Genomic DNA, 20,048 nt, shown 5'->3' with positions numbered 1-20,048 from the left:
TCAAGAACACACTGAGTTTCTGCAATGCTGAGTACACGCTGCAAGGAGTGCCTGCTGGTTCTCAATGTCCTATTCTTTCCTTGTGAATTAGCCCTGATTTGGGTTTTGAGTGTATGTTGTCAGAGTTAAAGCAAGTGTTCCAGAAGGCGATGTGCTGGCTATCCTCAGATGAATGCAGCTGGAAACAGTGCTCAAGGAGCCACACACACCTTGAGTTGCTCAGGCTCCAGGAGGAGGTCAGGAGACACAGGATGGTCAAGCAGCTGGACAACCATGCGGGATTGCAAATGAGTGGTTCATCTGCACACACCAGCCACCAGGGCTAGAAACGGTGCATTTCTGTTCCAACCTGTCCCTGCTCTGAGCCTGGGCTGCACCAATGAGACCCAGTGCGGCTCAGCACATGCCACAGGCTAACTGGCACAGCTCCCTCAAGATTCGGAAACACCTGTTAGCTCCCATGGCTGGGCTTCAGAGACTCTTAACCAGTGGTTTATACCCTCTTAGGACGCGCACCACTCGGAGAAAAGCTACGGACGGTTCCCCGGGAAAAATGCATCTTCTCACAGAATTTCACACAGAAAGAACAGCAGGTAATTCAACCCTGTTCCTCCAACCCTCCACCCAGGACTCTTGTGGGTCTCACTCCACCTCTCCTATCAACATTTTTCAAATTAAATCACTTTTCTATACCTGACAGCAGCCCAGAATCATAAATCAAATGACTCAAAGGTCTGTTGTGTGAGGCTGGTTTGGGGACACTGGATTTACTTAATGTGGGTAAGAAGCAAGAAAGCTCTGTACCCAGCTGGCGTTGCTCAATGGTTGAGCGTCAGCCTATGAACCAGGAGGTCATGGTTCAATTGCACGTCAGGGCACATGCCTGGGTTTTGGGCTCAACCCCCAGTGGGGGGCATGTAGGAGGCAGCCAACTGATGTTTCTCTCTCATTATTGATGTTTCTCTCTCTCTCCCCCTTTCTGAAATCAAAAATATTAAAAGTATCCTCTGTCCAGATGCCACGGAGGGGCCAAGGCTGGCCACGGAAGCCATGGGACACAGGAAGAACTGCACTTCCTTCACTCACCTGGTCCCCTTCTTGTTGGGGACTGAGTACGGGCGGAGAAAGTCCAGCTTGCTCTTGCTGATGACACAGAGGTCAATGTTACTTCCAGACCCCAAGTCATTGAAGATGCCAGCTGCAATGGCCTCGCTCACCAGCTTCTTGGCTTCCTCCTCCTGAGAAAGAGAATGGCAACAACGATGTCCAGCAGTGCGCACACTCACCTGGAAGCAGGCACTGTTTTCAATGCCCATTTATAGATGAAGGAAAGGTCTCAAAGTACCTCAATGATTTGCCACAGGTTCCTCATCTGGTAAGTGCGGGACCCAGGCCTTTCAAACCAGTTATGCATGCACCCCTCTTCCACACACTGCTTCAGGGAAATCACCACATAACTGAGGATGATGGGTAGATGGAGAGCAACTTACCAGAGCTCAGTAAATTCTTGTAAGGGGGCCAGGCTTTGTGAATATACAGTATATGTCATAACTCAGCCATGATAGCACAAAACAGTCAAAGACAACATGTAAACAAATATGTGTACCTATGTGCCAATAAAACTATATTAACAAAAACAGGCAGTGGAATGGATTTGGCCCATGGGCTATAGTTTGCTAACCCCTGATTGAAAATATCCAACAATGGTTGGAACGTACTTCCTGATAATACAGTGAAGAAAGTCAGTATCAGAGGGAAAAGTGACACCAAACACGAGAGTTCTGGGAAAATGCTGGCAGAGTCAAGTATGGGACCTCTTGCCCAAGAGAATCTATCACCTCCCTGACTAACGAGCCTACATGTTCCCTGAAGTGATTCATTTCTTTGAATTACTCTTTCTTCTACTTTTCCTTTAAGAAGCAAGTCTAAGTTCCCAACAGTTACTGGTAAAAAAAAAAAATAGCTTAATTCACTTCCTATCCAAGAAGGCCTACAACATGCTGGGTCCTGTGCTGGGAGCTAGGACTGCAGAGATGGATGAAGACCCGGAGATCCCTGCCCTGTAGGGACTTGGACTCTAGCGGGGACACCAGACCCAAGGAACTACAATGTACGGCTAGCAGATAACAGAAAGAGAGGTGGGAATATTGGCTGGGTCAGCAAAGCTTGAGAGAGGACTGAAGGAAAGGCCACACACCGGGCACTCATGAAACAGGGTAGTGAAACAGAAGGCAGACAGGAGAAAGCAAGGTGGGACCTGGGGACACCAAGTTCGAGCTCTTTATGCAACAATGACAAGTGAATCAATCTGACAAAAGTGAATCAATCTCCCAAAGAAGAGATTCTAACTTGTGCTGCAGCCCCTTCCCTACCCACCAGGACGTGAGAGTCCATAAATATGCAAACTAAAGAGCACATCCAGTAACATCCTTTGAGAAATAAGGCTCCCCATCCCAAATTCTAGCCTGAGACCGTCAATGGGCAAAGTCTCTGACTTCAAGCTGTGAGATCTGAAAGACCACTCCTGCTCCTCTGCCTGCCCTAAGCCAGAGAGTGGGATTCCAGTGTCATCAGCGCCCTCTACAGACTCAGAGAGGGATGGAGATGGCTCTGCCAGAAGTGGGATCCTCAGCAACCCAGCAACAAAGGCTAGGGTGTCATTCTGATCTTCATTCCACCAGTTTCATTCACTTTCTGATTGGCACCTTGTGGAGCACCAAAGTCAGTTATTCTCTTGCACATACACAGCCCCGTAACAAGATCCTGTAATCAGGAATTCTCTCCCGGACTCCCAACAGTCTATGAGGCCTAAGCCTTACCAGAAACTAGTGAAGATGGTAATAAAGAAACATCTTAGAGGAGATGACTGCTGCTGATGCTACCCTACACACAGCAAAAGCCAACCACTAACTTAACAAATGCAACCTCATTCCAACTTGTTTTTCTTATTAAACAACCCTGAACATGCAATGCCTGCGGGTGCTGGGGGCACCTTGTTTATTCCCCTGTTCCTGCCCTACCATCTCTACTTTCCTTCTCTGCTGTATTATTTCCTTTGCTTTGTCATCGTTTCTTCTGCTGCTGGTGCCTTGAGCCAGCCAACAGTACCTAGTGGATGTCACAAATCCTGCTGGCAGCAATTAGGACTGCAGTTACAATTATTTTATATTTGGGGATGGGGATGGGGGAGACTTAAAGGAAACTGAAATACACACATGATATAGGCATGCATATCTAATGTCAATCAATTAGACCGGGCACACAGATACCAGAATGCCGACAGTGCTGAGTTGTAGGTGAGCCTTCCTCTATTTTACAAATATTCTGTCAGTATATACACTTACAAAACTTAAAAATGTGCACATCTAAAATATATTTTGTATAGTTTTATTCATAAAATTGTCATGTGTGCTGTTATTTAAGTGTAAAATAGAGGCTTTTAAAAATTGGGATAACACCTTTTAAATTCCTTTCCTCCCCACAGTTCTAGGGAAGATAATTCCTTAAGGAAAAAAGCATCTCATAAGTCCCTTACTTTTTTCCCCAGTCCTACCTTCCTCATGTACACCAGACTCAAAAATGTTATGAACCTTATATTTTACTGAGCACTACTATAATGTGCCAAGTACTGAGTTAGGCACTTTGACAATAATGGTTTTTATCCCTGCTCCCACCCCTCCTCTGTGGTTGGTGCTGCCACAAACTATGCCAGGGAGAGAGAGAGAGAGACAGACAGACAGACAGACAGACAGACACAGACCGACCTCACCCAAGGTCACACTGCTAGTAAAAAGTAAAAGAGGTCTTCAGGCTCCAGGGCCGGCATGCCAGGGCACCACGCCAGCTCACAAGTAACCTGTCTCAGTTCTGAGCTGGGGGCTTCTTGGCATGTCGGGGACAGTGGACAGCAGTTCCCTGATGAAGGGTATGTCATTCCCCCATCACCAGGAATCTTCAGAACTTGGGCAAGTTTTAAAAAAGGACGGTGGTTGCCAATTTCTCTTTGAGCTCCTCTGAGGGTCATTTCCAGGGGGGGCGGTGTGCACTGTGTTTCACAAACTGCCCACAGACTACCACCTAAATAAACATGTCTACAATGTCACATAACAAAGATTAATATTAAGGTCCAAAGTGTTATTTCACATAGCCCCACCCCCATCAAAGCCCTCTAAAAACACAAACAAGGCTCTGCTGCCCACCCACTACTTACATAGTTAATGCCTTCAACAAATATTTACAGGCACCCACTATGTCCCAGGAACTGCTTCACATGGCGAATATTGTCTTTCACCACAGGATTTCCATTTCCAGGATTCTAGACACATATGCAAATGTCTACTGGGCATATTCATGCTGTGTTTTCTTTATAGTAGAATTTCACAATTAAACAACTCTTGTCTTTAACACGTGCTACCAAGTATTTAGAAAAACTATCAAAAAAATCACAAACAAAAAGCAAGAGGTAGGGAAAACACCACCTTTGTATCTGTCTCTGGCCCACAATACGGGCAAGAAGCATTGTTTCCTCCTCTGGGATTCATTCTTCAGAGGGCAACTGCACCTCCCTTTCTTGGAAGATGCAGAGTGACCTGAGTCCTGCGCATCATCTGACTGGGGACAGCTGTGACAGAGGGCTCTGACAAGGGCCCTGCAGAGCCCGCGACCCCAGCTGTCAGGCCCAGGTGGGATGCTCTCCCACTGCCAGGTCAGCATCCTCCTCAGCCAGCTGCTCACAGATTTATGTTGCTAGTCACAGAGGAACTTGGATTAGTATGTAGATGGACCAGGAGGACTCACCCTGGCTACCAGAAACATCTCCCAGGCTAATGGTATAGCTTCGTTTTATTTTGAAACGCTCAAGCAAAAGATCACCATGACCCTAGTGGTTGAAAGTTAGTTGGGGGACGCAGGGTCAAGGTAATCTGGCAGATGTGGAGGTGGACCGACTAGATTTGAATCCCCAGTTTCCTACTTACTGCTGTGCAACCTTGAGCAAGTCACTTCATCTCTCTGGGTTCACCCTCCTCCTCTGTAATACAGTGATGATAAATTAGGAGCCCTCACAAACTGCTGCAAGAATCAGAAATAAAGTATGACAAGCACCTACTATGGTGTCTGGCATATAGCTGTTGCTTAATAAATGCTAACTTATTTAATCAAGCAAACCAGAGGGCTCCTAGAGATACAGTTTATCTCTAAGCAATGACAGCCACACTAAAACCCCGGCCAGGAGGAGGCCCACACAAACGTGCTGACAAATCTTCACCCAGTGCCATGGAGAAGTTCCTGTAATAATTAATCCAAGCAAAAAGCACACTCCCTGAAGTTCAGAGAATATAAAAGGAGCACTTCCTGCTTTATGGCTACAAAGACCAAACTAACTGGGAATATCAGTCCCGCGGGCCACCCCTGCTTCTTAAATGAGATTACAATAAGAGTGATGTACTGTACTACAAGTCAGCTGTGACAAGCAGCACTTTATAGAGCTATCTGTTTGTCTCCATCACTGCATCGCACAATGTGTCCCTGGACTCCAATGTGCAGCTCCATTTACCGCTACATGACAAATGGGCAGCACTTGTAAAAGGCACAAAGAGGTCCACGTCGGCCATGTAATGGTCACCACAGCTGTACCCGAGTGCTTGAGGGGACAAAACAGACCCCCAAGTTCATTAAACTGACCAGTAATGGATCTTTCAAAAAGTGCCTTAGGAATCGTACAGAAAAGGCTAAAATAAATAACTCAGCATGGAAGGCTAATCTGAAATGGTGTTTGATAAATTATTTATAACACAGGCGATTGTCTGCATTTAATATTGGAGCTACTAGCAGCATCTTTAAAAGATGATTTATGTGTTGTAATGCTATTAAACTTTATATTGGCCCACTGCTAGCTATAAAGTCTGCTGAGATTTAGAGAATGAGTTTTAAACTGTCACTGCAACATCATAGGAGATGGAGACTGTATTAAATCTTTACTTTAAACCTGTTATCTGGAGAGTTGCATTTTGTAGACACTCACAAACTGATAGATTATCTTGGCCTCCGCTATGGTGCAGGTCCAAAATAGCACCGCAAAGAAACTTTTCCACACTATTCTCGTCTACAGTACAATCGAATTTCTCTTCTCACCTAAGTGATTTTTAGATTGGGAATGTCACCAGAGTACAGTGTAGGTGCCCTAGCCAATGGGCACCCTGGACAGCTCAGCATCAAATTAATACTCTTTAAATAAACCTTCTACATCCAGCTGTTCAGTTATGCATTCTGAACAGTGCCTTACTTACAAAATATGAAATATGCATTTGACTAAAAAACTAACGTACTATTTTAGATACAGCTTTGGAATGTGAAAACACAAATATATGGTAAGTCACTTTAAATAATCAATTTGTAACTAAAATATTTTTAATTCTTAAAAAAATAAAATTGGTTATATGCTGGGAAAATATCTTTTATTTCCGTAGCTGAGGTGCTGACGTTAAGGGGGTTAAGATGGAAATATTCCACCTTTTTCACGAGGAAGGCAGCTCTCATGGCTGTTACTCAGGGCACTGCAGAAGGGTCCCTTTGCCCTCCATCCCACCACCCAGCCAGGAGTCGGGACAGTGGCCCTCCTGCCTTTGCTTGAGGGGACACTAAGGATGTGGGTGGCATCATAGCTGACCTCTCACACTACTTTCATCAATTTTCCTACTTGCTATTCATCTGAGGATATTTATTTCATAACAGTTTGCTCCTTTACTGAAAACTAAGGACTTTACTCACACAGAATGAAAGCAGTCCAGATTCATCTGGGAAAACCTGCATTATCTTTTATCACTCTGATCGGCTACTGCTCTGATGATCGGCAGCAGAGCAGAAAAGTCTGGCTGTGACCAGAGTTGGGTCTCTAAGAGGGACTAAAACCACACCATCTCCCTCTCTGCCCCAGCAGCTAACACAGTGCTCGGTGTGGACGTCAACAAAGAAACAAATAAAACGTCAACTTCAAATGTACTCATAGCTTTACCAAACTAAAAGATGAAATTAATTACCCAAAATGGGGTAATTTCAAAACTGCATCATTCCCCACTAGGGACCAGGGAACCAGAGCATTCAAAGACAGACACTCTAGAGGAGAGGTTTAAACCCAGTAATTGGTGGTGGCCTGAAGACATGCTGGGCCTGAAGGAGTCATTCATGGCTGACGGTTGGATAAAATTTAAAGAGCTCAAAAAGTGTTTAAAACAGTCCCCCACTCCAAGCAGTAGGCTCCCTGTATCGTGCAGCAGTCCTGATGTGTCCCATGTGTAACCTGTATCTTACAGTGGGAAAAGTTAATTTAATTATTTTAAACAGGGCTGTGCAACAAAACAAAGGTGTCTGAGTTTTGTTTTTGGCTTGAACCGTGTGGGTAAACACAGTCTACTTGTGTGAATACCCGGGAACTGTCCAGTGTAATGGAGTTGCAGCTGATGCTGGGTGTGCCCAAAGGGAGGAGTGAATTAGTGACCATGTCTTTAAGGTCTAGATGGTGCTGTCATTTCTTTCCTTGGTAGCTTTTTATGGCACCCATGATCTGGGTGATGCAAATAATGAGGGAAAACCTGCTGTGATAGGGATGGGGAGGGGTGCTCATGAACCAGGAACTGCCAACCAAGTCATGGCCAACTTGGCCTGTCCCAGATTGCAACTCTAGGGCTAGGAGAGGAGATGTCTGAGGCTGCAAGGCACAGTGGGCCACAAAAGGCTGTCACAGAGTACACAGAATGAGAAATGCCAGGAGAGCTGGGTCACTAATGAACACAGCACTTAGCTCTCAGAGCCACAGACTGCCCATTGGGAAAATGGGGATAATGCTTCTATCCAAGGTCTATTGGAAGGAATAAAGAAACAAGAATGCCCCTAACACAGGTTTTACAAGTAGAATTGTTAGCAAGTTCTAGGGTGGAAGAAAAGAGGCAAGGATGTGAGAAACTAACATGGGCACCCACCACATCCCTGGGTTGAGCCAAACACTTATGTTCCTTATTTCATCCTCACAATCACCACCTGTACAGCAGAGGAAACTGAGGCGCTAGAAAGTTGGCTGATGCACCAAAAGGCACACGGCTATAAGGGGGAGTGGGGATCCATGCCAACTTAGTGCCTGGCATCACCAAAGCCTATGTCTTCCTATCTCACCAGGAAAATCAGTGGTAGACAAGAGGTTTTGCTGGATTCTGAGACAATGACTAGAAGGAAAAACACCTAAGCTTCCAGAGGGAAAAGGACCAAGAGAGATAGGAACATACTGCTTTCCACAAGGAGAAGAAATCAGCGCTCACAGCATATGTGTACATAAATATATATTTGCAAGGCTGCACTGAATCAAATATAATCAGAGGGAAAAAACAAGACTGGGTTTAAAGAAAGTGAGAAACATGTTCAACAATCCTCCAAATGAAAACCAAGCTGCCCAGGTAGTAATAAGATCTTAATAATATTTCTCTCTCCCTCCATAAAACAATTCAGTCAGTGGGATAACTCTGCCAATATATTCCTGTAGATGCTGAAAAGATTATCACCTGGAAATGGGGGGGGAATGAAGTGAATTTGTTCCTTGGTCACACAATAAAGATAAAAAGAAGCGCCATGTTCACACCAAGCCCATCCACTCCAAGGGCTGGAGGCTGGAAACCCTGTGGAGCGCAGGGATGTATGGGAAGGCTATGCGGGGAACACACTAGATTGCATGATCTGCTTCTGCAGCCTCATGAGGATCCGGAGGGACAGGAAGGAGACCCAGGGAAGTACAGAGCACTCTTGGTCTAGGAAGTTTAAAGATGGCCACATATGAAGCCAATTTCAAACGATATAAAACCCCTGAAAGAAGTGTACAGGTCAGTTTAGTTCAGCGAGCATTCACTGATGACACTAATGCTCTCCATAGACACTGTGCTAACCACTGGGGACAAAGTCTGAACAGCCATAGACCTGGCCCATGGAGAATGTAGAGTCCAAAGAGGCCAGAGGATAAGAGAGCAAACTTCTGTTAAGCCAGCTGCAATTACAAACACAGTTCGCCAAACAATCCCTTCAAATACTAACCTGAGCCTGTTTACCAATGAGTTTTATATTTTATAAACTAGGGTTACAAGGGTTACACAAGAGGCAAAAATCAATCTTCAGTTCCAGACCTCTTCCAAAGCCCATGCCCACACTTTCCATCACACCCTTTTTATTCCTCTACCACCCCGATTCAATTGATCTGAGTTAGAAGAAACCAATGTATCTGAATCAAAGATAATGCGTCCTTAAATCTTTTTAATATTCTGACATCGTTGAAGTCCCAATTTCAGAAAAACAATATTCCAACATTATGACAGAATGCCAATGACTACAAGTGTGACTACATCCTACGGATACAATGTTCACTGCAAATACTTAAAAAACCTGTATTACTAGGTGGAATTTTAAAATATCTATTTAGCACAACCTCATACCATGTTTTTATTTTTGTTCCTACAGAATTTCAGGGTTAGGGGAGAGTGGTATAAATTACCTCCCAGAAACCCACAAGTAACATTATCTGTTAAGGTTAAAACTTTGCCTTCCCTGGGTATGCTGCTGGGGTCTCATTACAGCAGGTAATCTCACATTCTGCCATGCACAACACACTAAGTACCAGCATCTCCCAATTACACGGCAACGTAAATCTCAAAGGACATCTGAAAAGTCTATACAGCTCCTGCACCCACTGCCGAAACACAACCATCTCTAATGGAACCTGGCAGCTTTCTAAACTAAATATTCACATGCAGGGACAGGGATGCTAAGCTCGGCCTTATTCCACACTGAAGAGCAGATGCTAATTAAAAGGCCACACTGACTCAGGAAATGACCACCTAGACAACTTCAGACACTGTCTGGAGTTTCGTTTTCCTATTTCCCAATATGTTCAGCGGTCCAAACTTCCAGGATTACACAACTGACAAAGTTAGAGCAGGAGGAGCCCCCACGCCTCTGTACCTGATGCCCTTGTCTAGAATGGTCTCTTCTCCTTCTCTTCAGCCTCCCTGCTCCACTCCTTCCTCAAACCCAAGACAGAAAAATTTCAAGTGAGGAGTCACATGCTCTTTGAGGCCATCTTACAGCCTCCTCCTCCACCCCCCCAGAGAGATTCCACCAACTCTTCTTACCTCTACACCTCCTTATATCTACAGTTCTCCTGCACTTTTCATGCCATAATTTCCATCGTTTGTGGACCTGTCCACCCTCTAGGTTGTAAATGCCTCTAAGAAAAGGACCATGTCTCCTAACCAGTCACAGAGCTTGGCACCCAGCTGGAGATCACTAAACTCGGGGAATGGAACACATTGGCACCCTTCATACCTCAGAATGCCCACCACTTCACAATAGTTTATCAAGGCCTTAAAGGCCACTCCAATGGGATATAAAAGATGTTCTTCTGGTGGCATGGGTACCAAGAAACTTCTGGTTTCTTTGCTCACTGACCTTCTGCCTTTGCCAAATTTTTATGTCTCAGAAATCTTTGAGAAGGCACTTTTAAAAAACCTTCATAATAGGAGAGGGTATCCAGGGTGTATTAGTTCTTATCGTAATCATTTGGCTATTTTTGGAACTGTTTTTACTTCGGCTAGCAAAACCTAGACTTGATATAGGCTGTGAAGCAAAAAAATAACTGTCATAATAGTAGTAATGGCTTTGAAATATCTCATCTAAGCCAACTTTATTCTCATGCCTCTTAAGAATTGCCAAGCCCTTTAAATATTGGCAGTTCCATTTATTCAGATCTTCCGATATATAAAATTTGCTGACTTTTCCCCCCTCGAGTTGATACAGATACATGAAAACTGTGAAGCCTTTTTTCTTTGGCTAGAAATGAAACTTCTCTGCCAGTGAAAATTATAGGGGCATTTTGAAATTACCATATGCTTTAGATCAGAAGGTAAAAACAGTACAGCAGCCCATGGAAACTTTCCAGCCCAGAAAGCTGACAATTAGCTCACTGACACTCAGTTCAAGCCCTCAAGTTCCCCTACTCTTACAGGCAGTGGTCCCAACTTACCATTTAAAAATTATTAGTAAGTTTACTATTTTTGTTTTATGTCCATTTACATGTACAATGTGAACATATATAGCTACCACATTTAAATATTTAGCCTAAATGTTATTTTAAATTTAATATTTCCACAGAGCTATTTGACTTTTTTAAAAAATAAGAAGAAACTTTCCTAAAATTCTTAATAGCACTTCAGTGTATATTAGCAAATGTGTGATGCTTGGCTGCTTTGCACACCCACATGCCCTCCCCCCACCCCCCTCCCCCTTTCTGATACCGCACACCACACAAGTATAATAAACCATGTTAATATTTCATACCACTGTGAAATATGCTGGAGTATCAATTCAACATCTGCTGTCTTTAGGGTCCGGGAGTCCCGCAGAGACACTTTCAATTTGTAATTGAGTTCTATGCTGAATTAATCAGCAGTTTATCTTTTTTACTAAAATAACGTCTTCACCACTAACCCAGATTTACATTAACAATTTATGCCAAATTACCTGCCAAGGCAAAACTTATAAGATTCTAAGCTGCCATCCAGTTACACTCAATCCTGTATTTCACTTCTTCCGTTTCTCTAGTCTGTATACAAGAAACACAGAAAAGTCATTGTTCAAGACCTTGCAAGCCTCTAACCACAGACGACCTCTTGGATTTGTGACACACAACCTCACTTTTGACATGAAATACGGGGGGGGGGGGGGGGGGGGGGGTCCGTCCCTTCTCTTCCCATGAAAAGCCACTGTTCAGTAAGTGGTTGTGATTCAAAATTGTTACAAAATGAGATTTCTAGAATGGAATGAAATCGATGAATAAAGGAACTTCTTATTTATTTTCCCGAGAGCTACAACAGTCTTGGCTTGGCTTGAATACAAAAAAAGATGACTTAGAAAGAGGGAGTATTTTTAGTGACTTAAATTATGACCCTGAGACCCAAGTTAGCAAAGGCATTTCAATTTGGTAAGAGATGGGAGGAAAGTTCATTTTCTCTTTGATATCATGATGTAGAATATAGAAATAATATTTTCCTTTTAATTTTACCCGTACAGTTGAAAGTCACTAAACATTTATTTCTATTCAACATCATCCCTGAATCTAGCTCTTGACTCTCTGATTGAAGAGTCTCTGGTCACAAAAAAGTTATTTTTGCCTGCTGGAATTCTGCCACAGGTGCAGCAAGCAATATACTTTGTGGAATATTTCTCTTATATGGTATATTTTCCCCTACATTCCACAGTTACAGGGAATATGTAAAGTGAAAACATTTCAAATAGAACACCTGCTCCAAAGAAATGCATCACAAATAATTACCCATCTACTACCGAATCAAATAAACCCTTCTTTTCAATCTACTTTGCATATGGCTGTATAAAGAGCTTCCACTGTCAGACAGAACGAACAGCCTCTTTCAATACTACCTCTGGGTTACAGTACCCAGTGCAATGCCTTGCATTCTGTTGGTCCCCAATAAGTAACTGCTAACTGATTACATATTGACTTTACAAAAAAATGAATTCAGTATTTACATAGCAGGGTAGAAGACAGGGAAAAATTTGCACAGAAATATTTTTGGCAGAAAAAAATCAATGAAGAATTCTCAAAGTCAGTAACTATGTCAGCTATGACATCTGTAGTACTTTCATTACTCCTCCAAGAATTGGAGGTTGAGACCTTCAACTTTTATACAAGGTCACTTTCCTAAGATTTGTTGATTCTTGAATTCCAGAGCCTAGGCACCAGGAGGGACCTATTCCCAGCTCATTGCAGATTTTGGTAAACTATATCTTTCCTTTTTGGCCTCCTCCCTTCTAATCCCCTTTTGCTTCCTGATACTAAACAGGAAAAATAGAACAAACTTTCTAAAATTTCCTTCAACCTCCTTACCCAAAAATCCCACTTTGAACTTCAACTTTCATCAAAGGCAGAATACAATGGCAAGGGTAGAAATGATAATGAGCCACCACCATGACAAGGAAGACACGGACCTGGCCAGGAAACAGACATATAAGTGGCTATTTCTAAGTCAAGGAAGACTAAGGAATCCTAGAAAACCAAAGGGAAAGAAGCAATTACATGTTAAATTCCAAACTTTTATGGTAGAGAGCAGTCTTGCTGTTGAAGCATCAGGTGAAAAAACAAAACTTCCATCTGGCTTCTAAAACACCACAAGATGAAAATGTGAGCAAGAAGTTCCTTCTGCCTCTCCAAAGTTGGCCTACCAGTGGGTTCAAATTTTGGAGAATAAATTCACTTTTTAAAAGAAGGACAACTCAAAATATCTGATGCTGGTGAGAAGCTTTAGCCATCAGCAGGATCTTCTAATTAATATCTATTCTAAAGGTCAATGGTAATTCTCCAAATCACCCACTGAACAAAATGAGTGCCATCTTTAATATCTGTTCATTTCTAAAATTAACTATTTAACTCCACTGGATATGACTACTAAGAATAATTCTAATCAGGGTCCCAGAAATGTTATCTTTGGGTTCTGACATCTCTAAAAATTAATGCATTACATTAAATACAACTAAAGAGAAAATTAATACATTTTTTATCCAAAAATGAAGACACAATTTATGATGTTAATGCTGCAGATCTTAAGGAAAGCCAATAAGCAGGTATTAGGACCAAAATCAAATGACAAGAACAGCCTCAAGGAGAGCCTCTGAGAGGGACCTTTCAGTATCTAAACAAATGAGCAACCAATTCAATTACTGCCCAAATCCAGTGTGTAAAGAAGTGTGTCCAGTGCTTCAGCAGTTCCATCTAAATAGCCCCACAGTTGCATTAGTCTTACCAATAAGGAATCCATCAAAACCACAATGAGATACCAATTCACACCCACCAGGAAGGCTACAATCAAAAAGACAGATAATAAGTGTTGGCGAGGGTTAGAAATTAGAATTCTTAAACTGCTAGTGACCTAGCTGCTTTGGAAACCAGTCTGGCAGTTCCTCAAAAGGTTAAACATATGACTCAGCAATCCCACTCCTAGGTATATACAAGAAAAATGACAATATATATCCACACAGAGACTTGTACACGAATGTTCATAGCAGCATTACTCCTAATAGCTGAAATATGAAAACAATCCCAATGTCCACCAACTAATGGATGGATAAATAAACTGCAGTATGTCCATACAATGGAATACTGTTCAACCATAAAAAAAGAAATGAAGTACCAATACATGGCACAACATGGATGAAATATTATGAAAATATTGTAAGTTAAGGAAGCCAGTCACAAAAGACCATATATTGTATGACTCCTACCATGAGAAATGTCCAGAATAGGCAAGTGTTTCAACACAAAAAGTAGGTTAGTTGTTGCCTAGGGCTGGGAGGGTCAGGGGATAAGGGGAGTGACTGCTAATGGGTATGGGTTTCTTTTGAGGGTGATGAAAACATTCTAAAATTTACTGTAGTGATATTTGCACAACTCTGTACTAAAAAATCGCTGAATTGTACACTTTAAGTAAATTGTATGGGTGTAAATTATATCTCAATGAAGCTGTTACTAAATAATAAGGCATCCAACATTTTTAGACTAGAGGACCTTAAAAAGGTCAAAACATCTAGTGACATGTCACAAGTCAATCCAAGAACTTACATTCTAATAGTAATTTCGTAAAAGCTAGAGATCACATAAGTAAAAATGTCAGCATAAGTCCCTAAAAGCATTTAGTAAGAATGCATTTTGGTTCTAACTATATGATTTTTCCCAGACATACAACATACCTAAATGGATATAGCAACCAGACCAACATAACCTTAAAATCTAAAAATCTGCAAAAGTGAGTCAAGTTCAGCTCATTAAACTGACACCTATTAAAGTGCTACAAGAAAAACTGTCTTAAACACCATCAATATCAATACAGACAGAAAAATCATTGTTATGATAGCTATCGAAGGTCAGATTATTTTTTTTAATTTTGCATTTATTAAAACTCTGCTTGATGCCAACAGGGTTCAAGTTGCACAGGAAGGTGCTTCGGCTAAACACTGATAGTCTTCCTTGATCTCCATTGTCTGCTGCGGGGGTTCCGTCAGCAAACCTCCCAGCAAGTGGTCACCTTCCTATGGAGTCATTAAACCTCTGAATGTCAGCTGGTGGGATTAGCCAAGCAGCTTCCACACCTGAGCCCCCATGGCAGGGACAGAGGCATTTGGATCAAGATCACTAATGAATACAGAATTCATATGCTGCTTGTCAGGGCTCCTGAGCTCAGAGTCGCACAGATGCAACCTAAATAAGACGGAGGACAGAACAATTGTTGACAAAGATTAAAAAGTTTTGGCAGTTGGGAAAAAAAGAGCACCTCATTATTCAAATATGATAGCCTTGCTTATTTTTTTATTTTCGTTGAAGTTATTCATGAGTTGCCTCAAATGGACAAATGCCATTCACCAACATTTAAAGACTTCCTGGTCTCATTACTAAATTTGAAGAGGGCTATGCCAACTGAACATTACCTATCTAGAGAAAAAGAGCTCTCTTGTAAAGAATATTTGAAAACTTTGGGGGGCCGGGGGCTGAAGCAACCACAGGATATTTGGGTTAGAAGACAGTTAAGAAATGAAAACAAATCTAAAATTCAAAGAAGAAAAAAAAGAATCTTCCATAGCCAAATGACTTATTTCTATTTCCCATTCTCTCTGTAAATCTAACTTCCTTGCACCTTTCTATTCCTGGGCTCCTTCCAATGCCGCTTGTCAGAGGTACGTGAGCCTCCTCTGACACTTGTGTAGTTATTGCCATCTCCACAAGCCCTCATCAGAGAAAGGAACAGACCAAGGAGCCCACATCTCTGCTCCCCTGGAATAAGAAGTCTTCCACGCTCTGCTGTCAAAGAATTACAGGCCTAGCCAAAAAGCAGAACAGCACAGTGATCAATTACATCAGAGGGCTCTAAAGTCAGATGACCAGGTTCAAACCAGGAGTCCGTCACTGACTAGCTGTGTGACCTCATCATACCCTCATTTTTCTCTCTACAAAATGGGGATAACTAAGTACAGACCTCACGTGACTACTGAAATGTAAATAAGATAATGCAGAAAAGGCTGTTAGAACAAAGCCTGACACAGCAGAAGCCCTCAACAAGCATCAGCTATTACGATTCCTGTGTTTTCCATACCTTGCCCCCATAGTAAGTCCTTCCACAGCCGGTATTAGGTGTTAAAAAGGCTTCTTCCGCTGTCATTATGACCACTACATAGGTCTGTCTCCGATTTTAAGCTTTCAGATGGGAAAGAAGAATCATATCTATTTTCACTATAAATCACCAAGCCTGATGCAACTACAAATAATCATGTTGCTATGTGATGTTTCTATCCTACTACTGAAAAAAAAAAAAAACAGAAGCAGCTGCCATATTTTAGAGCCAGTTTTGTGTGAGCCACCACATGAGGTGTTCTACAGACCACATCTAATCCTGATAGCAACCTGCAGGCAGGTCTCTGGGTCCCCATCTTCTAGATGGACAGTCTTGGACCGTGGCTTGCCCGGAGTCATGCGGAAGTACAGTGGAAACCGGCTTACAGTCCAGTACTCTGGCTCCTGACCTCTCGTGCCCATTTCCATCCGACTACATTGAACTCATATTCTGTTTTCCTTTGGGAGCAATCTATGTGCCAAACTGAACAGCTTCTTTGTGAGTTTTTTAAATCAAAATAATACTGAGCTCTCACACAATTGTCCATCTGCAAAGCACAAAGAAATCTATAACTTCAGTATCTTTCTGTTACTGGACTTAAAAACAAAAAACCTAGTTACTTCTAAGATTTGCTGCCAGGGTACCATATTAGTATCAACTCTTTCATTATTTAAAGTGGATCTATAGCTGCCTGCAATGACAGATTAATTCTATTTCCTCTGTAGCTAGGTGTTTGGCATCACGTTTGTGAGATAACCACAAGTCTTTAGGGCGAAGGCTGTGCACGTCTTTAGCAATCTATAAGGGCTTCTCTAGAGGCTAGCACTTGCTGAGTGATGAAATATGACTCCATAAATCAGACAGCTGAAGTGGCACTTATATACGTCACCATCTATCTTCGTAGCTTCTCTCTGAAGGGTATAGGGTAAGAGCTCATCCCTCGGTACTGCACCAGAGAAAGGACCATAACAGTTGGCATTAACTAAGCATGTGCTACTTAAAACTGAAGACACACTAAGACTAGGGAAAAAAGATCCTGCTGGTGTTAGCACGCCTCAGGCAGTGGTAGAAGCTTCAGCAACTCATCTTCAAAAGGCAGAGAGCCAGGGCTCTAGAAACCTGCAAAAATTGGCGAAGCCTGCAGTCTTCATTTCTTTAAGTTGAGCATCTTCAAAGTCTAGAATTCTAACTGTAGGGCACAGCAGCTGCCACTGCAGATCTGATCCTCTCAGCTTTTGGCAGCTCTCAACTTGAGATTCTAGCAAAAGAATTTTTCAAGTTGCTATTATTGCCTGTCATGGATTTATAAATATTGTGCACTATCTGCTGTGGCATGGCTCTCATGGGACGCCAGAGCACGCCAAATGCATAACAGAATGAAAAACAGTTTCTATTCTTCAAATAAATGCTAATTTCTTAACTGTGCTCACGTGATTTGTTTGGTGACCAACTTCAATAGTACAGAATATGTACCAGAGAGGGGGGAAAGCGGATTGTCTTTTCCAGCAGCATTCAGCTGCTACTTTCATTAAGCTTGTTTAATTAGATTCCAGATGCTAATTTGCAAGTCGATACCAGAGGGTGCAGGACAGTTTGCCTTTGAATCATCTCCCTATGATGTGAGGGTCCTGCCGCACACCACTACCCTTCAGCGGCCCTCGCATGAGATTCTGACAATTAGTGCAAAGAGGGAACAGTATTAATCTTGACAGACTAAATATTAATCTTCTACCCATTTTAATGAATGATAATCTTTAAGAGTTTAAATTTCTCACTGGGCCAAATGAAAACATTCCTTCTTACAAAGAAACAGGATCATCTTCTGATTCATTTCCTTAATTCCTTCCCCACCCTAAAACACAACCTGTTTTTATTTCAGCACTTTTAGCAATTTTCAAGAAACATACTCCCATGAAGCTAACACCATAATCCAAGTGCTATGGTCCAATTCCTTATACTTAACTGGAAAATGGACTCAAAAGGCCAGTGTGGTTATCACTTGTTTCCTGTCCAGCTAGCCTGTGGGTAATAACCAGAATCCAGGGCTTACTTCTGATACCAGCCTGAACAGCAGGAAAAAAAATAGCTTCGTGCAATTCACCACCACCCAAAAAATTCTAGCCGGTGCCTTGTCATCAGGTGAATGTCCCCAGTTTCAAAATGCACTATTCTGCTGACACATAGGTACAATCTCCAACTATGCACCTTTGCAGATAAAAATAAAGCATGGGATTACCACCAGTAAGTAATACAATCTTTTATGCCTTCATTTCTATCACTGCTAAGTATTATGAACACTAAAGGTGAAGTTATCAAATCAGGAACTACATACCAAGCAAAGTTGCTTTTAACACCTTTTTATCCACTCACTCAACAAATACTGGCTGAATACCTACTGTGTACCAGTTGCCATGCTAGGAGAACTTCCAGGCTAACAGCAAGGAGAAAAGCAAGAAAATGAAAATTACACAAGACCACTAAAGGCAATGTGAAGGTCACATCCGGGTGAGGATTTTTAGATTTTTAATGTGTCATAAACTCACATGATTAGCTGGCAGTTTCTCTGAAATCTTGAACCAAGGCTTCTACGTGGGACAAGACACTGGCTCAGACAACTGGAAACAGCAGAGGCCAGTCTCAGGCATTGCTGAATCCGAGCTGGGCTTCACTGTTCTGCTTTTTGACCTATAATCTCCCAAAGAGCATTTGCCCTTTGTCCCATCTTCACTTTTGCCTGTGTACTTGGGGGTTTGCTAGGTTTGAGCACTTCCCAGATGGGGGAAAAATAGTCCCTTCCATTTCCCAGGTGGTTTTTGATGACTCATATTTTACTTTAGCTCAGGGTTATTCTATCTCAACTCAACAAACACCTACTGAACATCAGGGGCTGAGAAACAGAGATGATTTCACAGCCCCTGCCCTCAAAGGTCTCCCTCCCTCAATGGCAAGTGGAGGAAATGTCTCTGAAAGCTGCCATAAGACAATGGGACAAGTGTGTGCGACAGAGTACAGGGACACAAATAAAAGAGGAAGCAACTGAGAGCACTGATGGCAGAAACGAGCAGTGAGGAGGCTTCCTGGGCAAGTACACACGATATTCAAGGAACAGGGAGGAGGTAAGAAGGGCTGAAGTAGGGCAGGAACGGAGACCTGTTTTCCCAAAGTTTAACATTCACACCCCTGGGCTTACACATGACGGTGCTAATGAATACATTTTTACTTATATTAATAGTATGTGTTCATTTTCATGTCTTGGAGGGAAAATATTATCAGAACATCAAACCCAAGATTTCATACATGTAAACCTATTTTTAAAAATAAATTTAAATTAAAAAGACAAAAACTGGCCGAAATCGGTTTGGCTCAGTGGATAGAGCGTCGGCCTGCGGACTGAAAGGTCCCAGGTTCGATTCCGGTCAAGGGCATGTACCTCGGTTGCGGGCACATTTCAATAAAATATGTTTAAAAAAAAAAAAAAAGACAAAAACTGAAGTGGCTGTGAGGAGGATGGGGGAGGAAACTGATTAGAAAAAGACAGTTTGCACCCTAGCCCGTTTGGCTCAGTGGACAGAGCGATGGTCTGTGGACTGAAGGGTCCTGGGTTCGATTCCAGTCAAGGGCACATGCCCAGATTGTGGGCTTGATCCCCAATGGGGGGGGGGGGGGGGTGTGTGCAGGAGGCAGCCAATCAATGATTCTCTCATCATTGATGTTTCTATCCCTCTCTCTTCCTCTCTGAAATCAATAAACATATATTTAAAACAAACACCTTTATAAAAGAGAGAGAGAGAGAGAGAGAGAGAGAGGGAGAGGTGTGAGGTGAAGGAAATATTAGGTGGTTTT

The 20,048-nt window shown here is 42.4% G+C and overlaps 1 protein-coding gene across 2 annotated transcripts in view; it reads right to left on the bottom strand.

The window, feature by feature from the left end:
* The window catches only part of PSMB7 (proteasome subunit beta 7), a 55,321-nt gene that overhangs the window by 2,135 nt on the left and 33,138 nt on the right, over positions 1-20,048 (bottom strand). Inside the window, exon 7 of one of the 2 annotated variants that reach the window (XM_006768587.2) lies at positions 1,087-1,238. In XM_006768587.2, coding sequence (XP_006768650.1) covers positions 1,087-1,238 — 152 coding nt within the window. Of the gene's footprint in view, positions 1-1,086; positions 1,239-20,048 lie in introns of those variants that run through there. The other variant, XM_015567101.1, reaches the window with a different exon arrangement.

This window comes from Myotis davidii, unplaced genomic scaffold (assembly GCF_000327345.1).
Source record: "Myotis davidii unplaced genomic scaffold, ASM32734v1 scaffold142, whole genome shotgun sequence".
Classification (NCBI taxonomy): Eukaryota; Metazoa; Chordata; class Mammalia; order Chiroptera; family Vespertilionidae; genus Myotis; species Myotis davidii.
This window is presented reverse-complemented; position numbering and strand designations above follow the sequence as displayed.